The sequence below is a fragment of the Vigna umbellata genome, chromosome 7 (assembly GCF_029865625.1).
Source record: "Vigna umbellata cultivar VRB3 chromosome 7, Vumbellata_1.0, whole genome shotgun sequence".
NCBI lineage: Eukaryota > Viridiplantae > Streptophyta > Magnoliopsida > Fabales > Fabaceae > Vigna > Vigna umbellata.
In genome coordinates this window covers 32871078-32881159 of record NC_142171.1, presented here as the reverse complement: position 1 = coordinate 32881159, position 10082 = coordinate 32871078, and the positions used below count along the sequence as shown (strand labels likewise).

The following is a 10082-nucleotide window of genomic DNA, read 5'->3' as shown; positions in this document are numbered from 1 at the left end:
GTAATTAATTCTAAATTATGGTAATTACTATATTTTGGGATGTTACATTAGTGGTATCAGAGCAGTTTTGTTCTATAAAAAGGACACTGTAGGATATGGGTGCACTGTGTTTTTGCTGTGTGCTTATTATATGTTTAGTGAGTTATTGTTTTTAACTCTTGAACAATTCTAACGCTCGTTTTCTGATGAACCAGAGAACCTATGGCGCCTAGACTTCCTCCTCCCCCACCGCCGAATGATACTGACGCGTCCAACAACGCTAGGCTGTTGGAATCCGTGATAGATAGGTTGCAACAGCAGAATAATACTCTGATGGAACAGAACGCCACTCTGATGCAGCAAAATCAGAACGCCATGCAGATTATGGAGGCCGCTCGCGCCAGTTCGGAAGCCACGCAGAGGCAATTGATGGACATTCTTGCTGCTACCAGAGGCACGCCAGGAGCGTCCTCTTCCAATGCCACCCAGCCCACTACGGAATGGAGTTTGGAAAGTTTTCTACAACATCATCCTGCCAAGTTCAATGGAAAGGGACTTCCGGATGCAGCGGATCAATGGCTAAGGGACATGGAGAGGATTTATGATGCCAAAAGGTGCCCAGACGACAACCGTTTGGCATTTACGGAATATTTATTAACTGGTGAAGCTAGCCACTGGTGGACGAGCGCAAAAGCGCTCTTGACGGACGCCCAAACTCCCATCACTTGGGAAGTGTTTAGGAATAAATTTTATGAAGAATACTTTCCAGATAGCGTTCGGTTTGCAAAAGAAGTAGAGTTTCTCCAATTGGTCCAAGGAGGGATGTCTGTTTCTGAATATACGAACAAGTTCAAACACTTGGTTCGTTTCAACACAATGGCCACAAATGAAGAGTGGCAGTGCCGGAAGTTTGAAAACGGACTGCGGAGTGACTTGAAGGTATTGATTTCAAGCTTGTGCATACGAACGTTTTCTGCCATGGTGGAGAGGGCCAAGGTGTTGGAGAAGAACATGGCCGAGGCGGAAAAGCACAAGAAGCAACATCAGGGTGTAAGGGGACCAATCGTAGCAAGGAATAATACCAGTCAGAGGAGATTCCCTTACGCTCGTCCAAATCAACTCACGAACGCAAGCGGATCGCAAGCATTGGTTCCTGCCGGACAGTATGGGCAGCAAGGTGGTATTACTTGTTTTCAGTGTGGAGGGCCGCATTACCGTTCGTCATGCCCTCAGTTGGTGGGTGGAAAACATTGCACTCGTTGCGGAAGGAATGGACATGTAGCGAACGAGTGCAACTCTGGAGGTCGAGCAGTAATGAGGCCACCAAATGCTGGAAGGAATCAGCCGAGAGGGGGACGAGCTCAAGCAGTGGGACGAGTGTATGCGATCACTGGAGCGGAGGCAGCGAGCTCAGGTACGCTCGTCACTGGTACCTGCTTACTTCATGGAATATCTTGCTGTGTGTTGTATGACTCGGGAGCAACCCACTCCTTCATCTCGAAGGCGTGCGTTGAAAAACTGGGGTTAGCAGCGAGTGAGATGCAGTTTGACCTGGTGGTGTCAACACCAGCAGCTGGTGAAGTTAGGACGTCTACCATGTGCGTTAGATGTCCTATTGAGTTAGAAGGGCGTAGATACAAGGTGAATCTCATCTGTTTGCCTCTCAAAGATTTAGAGGTAATTTTGGGAATGGATTGGCTGAATACCAATCGCATTCTCATAGATTGTGGAGCTAAAGAGTTAATTTTTCCTGAAGAAGACGAAGAGGATTTGGGTGTGACGCTCGGTCAGTTGAAAGAAGATATTATGGAGGGCGCTGCTTGTTTCCTCATCATGACGCATGAAGACCAAGAGCTGGGAAAGTTGAGGCAAGAACGAACGTCCGTTATTGGCAGAAAAGAACGAACGTTCGTTATTGGCAGTAAGGAACGAACGTCCATTTTGGAGGAGTTTCAGGACGTTTTTCCAGAGGAAATACCTGGGTTACCTCCTGTTCGGGAAGTTGAATTCACCATTGATTTGGTGACGACAGCCGCCCCTATCTCAGTTCAACCATACCGGATGGCGCCTGCAGAGTTGGTTGAACTTAAAAAGCAGATCGAAGAGTTGATGGAGAAGCAGTTTATTAGACCGAGCGTATCACCATGGGGAGCGCCTGTGCTTTTGGTGAAAAAGAAGGATGGCAGCTCTCGGTTGTGCATAGATTACAGACAATTGAACAAGCTGACCATCAAAAACAAGTACCCGTTGCCAAGAATTGATGATTTGTTGGATCAACTGCATGGGGCAACGGTATTTTCAAAGATAGACTTGCGTTCGGGATATCATCAGATTAGGGTGAAAGAGGACGACATTCAGAAGACAGCGTTTAGGTCTCGTTATGGACACTACGAGTATGTAGTGATGCCATTTGGAGTGACGAACGCTCCTGCAGTGTTCATGGATTATATGAACCGCATCTTCAGACCTTACTTGGACCAGTTTGTGGTCGTTTTCATAGATGATATTCTCATCTACTCTAAGACACAAGCCGAGCATGAAGAACACTTGAGGGCAGTGCTGAGCGTGTTGAGAGAAAAGGAGTTGTATGCAAAACTGTCCAAGTGTGAATTTTGGATGAATGAAGTACAGTTTTTGGGCCATGTGGTCTCGGCTGAAGGTATTTCAATGGATCCTTCTAAGGTGAGAGCAGTGTTGGATTGGAAGAGCCCGCGTTCGGTCACAGAAGTGAGAAGTTTTGTTGGACTTGCTGGCTACTACAGACGCTTCATAGAGGGATTCGCCAAGATAGTGGCTCCGCTTACCCAATTGACTAGAAAGGATCAGCCGTTCGCCTGGACTGATCTGTGTGAGGAGCGTTTCCAGGAGCTGAAGGAAAAACTGACGAGCGCTCCAGTTTTGATAATTCCAGACACGACCAAACCCTTTGAAGTGTACTGTGACGCGTCCCATCAAGGGTTGGGCTGTGTGCTTATGCAAGAGAGACGAGCGGTAGCATACGCGTCTCGTCAGTTGAAGATTCATGAACGCAACTATCCAACGCACGACCTGGAATTGGCAGCGGTCGTTTTTGCACTGAAAATTTGGAGGCATTATCTTTACGGATCAACGTTCCAAGTCTTCAGTGATCACAAGAGCCTCAAATATTTATTTGATCAAAAGGAGTTGAATATGAGACAGCGGAGGTGGCTCGAATTCCTAAAGGATTATGAGTTCGAATTGCTTTATCACCCTGGTAAAGCGAACGTTGTGGCGGATGCTCTGAGTAGGAAGACGTTTCACGTCTCGGTAATGATGGTTAAAGAGCTAAGTTTAGTGGAGAGTTTTAGAGACCTAAGGTTGCAGTTCGAGTTGGAGCCGAAGAGTATTAAATGCTGCACCTTGAGGATATCAAGTGATGTGTTCGACCGAATCCGGATGAAACAATGAGAGGATGAAGAATTGATGAAGATTTTAAGCGCGCTCGGTACGGATCAAGCCAAGCATTTCAATGCCGGAACGGACGGCATGTTACGTTACATGGGACGGACGTGCATTCCCAATGATGGCGAGCTGAAGAGGATTATCTTGGAGGAAGGACATCATAGTCGTCTCAGCATACACCCTGGTATGACTAAGATGTACCAAGATCTTAGACGCTCGTTCTGGTGGCCTGGAATGAAGAGTGATGTCGCTCGTTTTGTGGCATCTTGCTTGACCTGTCAACGTGCAAAGGCTGAACACCAACGACCAGGCGGCTTGCTTCAACCATTGGAAATTCCAGAGTGGAAGTGGGACAGCATTTCTATGGATTTCGTGACCCATCTACCACGTACGGTTCGAAATCATGATTCAATCTGGGTAATCGTGGACAGATTAACAAAGAGCGCCCACTTCCTAGCAGTGAACTTGAAGATGTCAATGACAAATTTGGCTAAGTTGTACATCAAGGAGATCGTTCGTCTTCATGGAGTGCCTTCAAGCATAATTTCTGACCGAGACCCGAGATTCACATCTCGGTTTTGGCGATCGTTACAAGGCGAGTTGGGAAGCAAACTGCAGATGAGTTCAGCGTATCATCCTCAAACGGACGGTCAGTCCGAACGTACCATCCAGACGCTGGAAGATTTACTGAGGACGTGCGTCCTAGATCACTTGGGCGCCTGGGATGAAATACTGCCGCTAGTGGAGTTCACGTACAACAACAGTTTTCAAGCTAGCATTGGTATGGCGCCGTTTGAAGCTCTCTATGGAAGGAAATGCCGAACGCCACTTTGCTGGTTCCAGGAAGGAGAGAACGTGCTAACTGGACCTGAGCTCATCCAGCAAACGACTGACAAAGTGAAGTTGATCCAGGAGAGATTGAAGACGTCCCTGAGTAGGCAAAAATCTTATGCGGATAGAAGAAGGAGGCCATTGGAGTTTGCTGCAGGGGATCACGTATTCTTGAGACTCAACCCAATTACTGGAGTAGGCAGAGTCGTTCGTCCAAAGAAGCTGTCGCCAAAGTTCATAGGACCGTACCAGATTTTGAGGAAAATTGGACCAGTAGCTTATGAATTAGCATTGCCACCTCAACTATCAAATCTACATCCGGTCTTCCATGTGTCTCAACTCAGAAAGTATATAGCCAACCCTTCTCATGTATTAGAACTGGAAGACATTCACCTACAACCGGATCGAACGCTGGAGTTGCAACCAGTTCGTGTTGAGAACGTTCGCACAAGGTTACACAAAGGGAAGGACGTTCGTTTAGTAAAGATAGTGTGGGACGCTAAGACTGGTGACTCAACTTGGGAAGTAGAGAGTGCGATGAGAGACTTGTATCCACACCTATTCACGGGTAAGTTATAAATTTTCGAGGACGAAAATTTTTGTAGTTAGGGAGAATGTGAGACCCTGAAAATTACTCTGTAAATTACCTGTCACATCACCATTAATACACCCCTCAATCCATGCTTATCTCATTTTAAAACCCATTTCCAAATCTGATAAACTCTCTGACATACACTGAAACCACGCCCATCATTCTCTGAAAACGCACATGGCTTCACATGCACACACGCCACGTGTTGCAGAAGAAGCTTCCAGTTCAGAATTTAGTGGGCACGTGTCAGCTTGGGGTACGTTCGCTCAAACGAACGTGAATTTCACAAAACTGGATTTCCTAGAATTCTCTCTCTTACCTGCACCACTCATCCTCTTCCTCAGAACTCAGATCCTTCATCTTCTCCAACCTCTCTCTAGAAACCTTAAAACTTCTCTCTACTGTTACTCATTCATCTCTTCTTCGTTTAACATTCAGAACCGTAGGAACGTTCCTTACGCCGTGAACTTCATTTTGGTCCGAACAACTTCAGATTCTGTTGACGGTAAGATTTCCAACTCATAAGCTCGTTTCTGGAATTCCTTCGAACCCAGATTCAGTTACATACAAGGGCTTAAGTTGATATCGTTTACGTTTCTTTGGTTAGGCTTAGTTGAAGAGAATAATAAAGATCTTGGAGGGTAGAAAACCATAAGTTGGGCAAGTCCAAGTGATACTTTTAGAACGAACACTGCTATCCAGGTAAGGGAAGCTTATATGTTTAATTTATACTGCATGTTGTATGATCTGAGTTGTATGTATGAAGTTTGAGCTGTTATGAACGTTCTCTGATATCGGATATGATTTCTGGGTTGTTGAACTGTATGTTGGTTTGATACGTATGAATGATGGATGAATATTGTAATGTATGAGTTATTAATATGTTGATTGTTGAATGTGAATTAATCTGGAAGTGAAAGTTATAAAGTTCATAGACTTGAGAATCCTTTGAAGTATAAAGTATATGTTAAAATGTTGAAATCTGGAAATTTGTTAAGTTTGAGAAATCTGAAACTTAAATCATCCCCTTTGATAAATGACGCTCGTCATCGTACGGACTTAGACCGTTCGGTTTCCCTTAAAATAACTTAGAATGGAATTCTTTCATTTGGAAAGAATTCTGCTCGAGAACGAGCGTCCCCATTTGGATGTCTGAGCGTTCGTTCAGCTCAGCTGTTTATAAATATTTGAAACTTTATAAATACGTAACGCTCGGTCTTTAACCGAAGCGTTCGCCCTTATAGCGTTCGGCCTTCTGTCGAGCGTTCGTCTTTGATAGCGTTCGACCTTAAGTCGAGCGTTCGTTTTCGATAGCGTTCGGCCTTAAGTCGAGCGTTCGTCTTTGATAGCGTTCGGCCTTATGTCGAGCGTTCGTCCTTAAATGCGTTCGGCCTTATGTCGAGCGTTCGTCCTAAAATAGCGCTCGGTCTTATAACGAGTGTTCGTTCTAAATTGCGCAATGTCTCAGACCAAGCGTTCGTTCTAATTGAATAATCATTTGATAAAACAGCGTTCGTCCAAAGTATTAAATATTCAATTTTCTTTACGTTCGTTCAATTCCTGGCAGTGGTTTTCATATGCAAGTCTCTTCAAAAATAATTCTAAGTGTTCTTGATCCTCCATTGTGCATTAAATCTGGTGCGAGTTTTTATCCCAAATATTTTTCTAAGTACCAGTACACTTCAAAGTTGAGTCAGTTCATTTAATTGGTCAAACAGAAAGTTCGTTCGTTATATATTTTTACTGATTATCCAGTACTGTATTTGAACGTTCGTCCTATTTTCTTCAAAGGACTGAACGTTCGTCCTTTTGTACTCTTAAAGTTAAAGATGAGATTGATTATGAATTATGATAAATTACAGTGCGAACGTTATATTAAGTGATTTTATGATTATGGAATTTGAACGAGCGTTCCAAGGAGGAACGTCTCAGATATGTGGAATATTGAATTGGTAAAGTATGACTATGGTTAGCTAATGCTGGCTTGGTCCATCCTGATATTCCGTGATGCTCATCTTCACGTAGAAGGGAGTAGTCATGTGTGGGAATGGCAGGAGGTCTTTCGTATCCCTCACTTAGCAGGGGCGAAGGATTAACCTCGAGTGGCAGCTGTTGAGGGTATCCCAGTTACTACATCACTCGGGTGCAAGGACGCCTGTAGCTACATGGTTCATACAGTCCGGACAGTCGTCTATTATATACTTATAAATTACTATGTTGGATTATGTTCAATTGTATGTTATGCGTGTGCATTGAAATGTTGAACGTGTATGTTGGATGTATGAATTAAATGTTATAAGCTTACCCTTTCGTTTTCCTTGTGTTGTCAATTGTCCATGTACGTTCGTCCTGTTTTGCAATGATCATCCGGTGTGGATGTGAGCAGATGGTGGTACGTCTCTGGAAGAAATACTGGAAGAAGAAAATTTGGAAGAGGCGAATCTAGTGGGAGTAGAAGTGAAGGTCGAGCCTTAGAGCGCTCGATAAATTAGAATTATGAATTGTTAGCTTAGTTGGACGTTCGGCTAAATATTTTGTAAAGCCGTTCGTCCTAATTATCCCTGAACCCTATTTTGAGCGTACGTTATTTGTATCTAAAACCGTTCGTTATTTAGCGCTCGTTGTTTTGAGTTGTATATTGAAACTCTGCAACCTTAAGCCGTTTGGCTTTTGAACTTGGTTTAATGTAAAGACTGCTTATTTACTGTTAATTGTAATTAATTCTAAATTATGGTAATTACTATATTTTGGGATGTTACAGAAATTACTTATTTTATTGATTATTTGAAAACATATTAAATTATTTATTTTATAGGAATATAATAAATAAATAAACTATAATTATCATATTAATATAAACGATATTAAGCATAAATACAAATGCCAAAATTTATTAAGATGGAAATCTTAATATATTTTTAATTTAAAATATATGAAACCTAATATTTTGTTATATTATCCCCATTGTATTTATTACCGTCTAAATTTTAGATTGTTAAAGAGTATGCAAAAGCAAATTCTGACAAGAAATTCAACGAATATCGTTATAGGGGAATAATAGGAATATCCAGTTATTAAAGAAAAAAAGACTTCAATTTTAGTACATTTTCCTCGAAGTTGAACATTTGGTGTCATTTTCCGGTGCTAAGAAGTAAGAGCACGTTATGTGGTGTGGACTTTTCAAAACTAGAAACGCGATTTTGAGCTCACCGGTGACTTCCAACCTGCCGTTTCATATTTTTCTTCCCAAACTATTTCTTCTTCTTTTGATGTGACGGATAAAATGAAGTCACTTCCAACCTGCCGTTTCATATTTTTCTTCCCCAACTATTTCTTCTTCTTTTGATGTAACGGATAAAATGAAGTCATTTGAACTATAAGTTTTTGACTGCCCATACCTATCCGTGTTTGGATTTGAAGAAAGATATAAAGGAATATCTACCGTAATGACCGGACGGTCTACATAGACATAATCGTTCGGTCACCAAAGAGATAATTGACCGATATGGACGGTCGGTTTCATAAGCACACACAAATAATGATTAAGGAGATTAAGGCAAATTACGAATTAAGCCTACCGGATCAGGATTGGGTTGAGATTAAAACATCGCTAATTCTAGGCCCACGCCAGAAAACTATAAATGTAAGTCAAAGGTACTGCCATTGTTACATTGGATAACCGGACGATTCGATTACTGACTTTGGCATCGGAGTATCTTTAACAGGTACACACCGGTCAAAATAGCGAACCAAAAACACAATGAGCAGGACCGGACGGCGAGGAAGGACAAATTGTGAAGGTGTTTAGTGACTCAGTCCCATAACCGAAACATTTTGGCGCCCACCGTGGGACCGAGTTTCTTCATTGACCCAATGGTGACCACGAGAAATATGAGTGTTGACGATCCAGTAGAGATGATTCGAATGTTGCAATAGAAGATGGAGGAGATGCAGCAGCGTCGCGAAGCGGAACTCATAGCAGTAAGGGCTGAATGTTTGACGCGAATTGCCCAGGAGAAGAAATCGGGAGCAAAAGAGAAGGAGGGAGAGCAGCGGGATAAGGAGCGCAGGAAGGTTATTGTGGAAGATAAAATCGAGCGTAGCGGCTCGCCGGATGAAACGTGGAAACCGACTGAGTAGGAAGTCGAAGGAAGTAAGGCTAAATCCGTTCATGCGGAGAGCGCCGCAACGAACAAGCAACTTGCAATAAAGACTGAGAGCTCATCCACTTTGCTCCCTTTCGTCTAGGCGATCATGGACGTCCACATATCAGAACAGTTCGTTCTGCCCCAATTCAAGATATACGACGGACAACGAACCCGGAGGCCCACATTAAGACCTTTTCCAACACAATGGCATTTCGCACGGGCAACGATATCATCAGGTGCCGAGCATTTTCTCTCTCACTGGAGGGGGAGGCGCTCGAATGGTTCAATTCAATTCCCCCAAACTCCATAGAGAATTTTGCGGGACTACAATGCATGTTCAACCTTCAATTCACAAGTAGTAGTACCCAGGACTTGACTATCTTCGAATTGGTCAACCTGAGGCAACGGAAGGAGGAAACCTTAAAAGCGTTCATGAATCGCTATCAGAAGACCGTTCGGCGGGTGAAGGGCTTAAGCCCGGAACTCGCCCTTCAATACGTCTTGCCTGCCCTCAAGCCTGGGCCTTTCAAAGATAGTGTTTGTCGACGAGCCCCTAAAGCCATGGAGGAGCTGCGAGAGAGAGCAGCCGACGAGATTAGGGTTGAAGACATGAAACAGTCGTATAAGAAAGAGGGTCAAGAAGTCAAGGGGATAAGAGTGACAGAACGAGGTTGGACGGTCGAGTCGGAAAACCTAGGGAGTACAAACAAAGAGAACCCAGGGGACCGCGTTTTCAGCAGTACACCCCGCCGAATGCCTCGCGAGCGAGGATATTTCAAGAGGCCTTGAACGCTGAGTTAATCAGAGAACTGAAGAAACGACCCACATCGTCTAGTGCGGACAACAACAAACACAGCTTATACCACAAGAACATGGGTCACACTACGGAAGAGTGTTTGACCCTGAAGGATAAGATCGAAGAGTTAATCTGAGCGGGACAGTTAAAGAAATATGTGAAGACTGATCGTCCCGAGGTACCACAACAGCGACCAAGGAGTCCCTGACGTACGAGTCCCCGAAGATCGGACAGAAGTGAAAGATCGAGGCATGGACGGACAGACCGTGCTCAGACCGAAAGGCGGCGAAGCCGCAGTAGGAGTCACGATCGT

General features: G+C 43.8%; 1 protein-coding gene across 1 annotated transcript; it reads left to right on the top strand.

Annotated features, from left to right (window-relative positions):
* The first annotated feature begins 201 nt into the window (after positions 1-201).
* On the top strand, positions 202-3408 carry LOC148195764 (uncharacterized). Its single transcript, XM_088095284.1, has 4 exons — positions 202-1513; positions 1736-2115; positions 2611-2874; positions 3160-3408. Exons 1-4 carry the CDS (start codon positions 202-204, stop codon positions 3406-3408), a joined length of 2205 nt encoding a protein of 734 aa, XP_087951410.1.
* The last annotated feature ends 6674 nt before the right edge of the window (positions 3409-10082 follow it).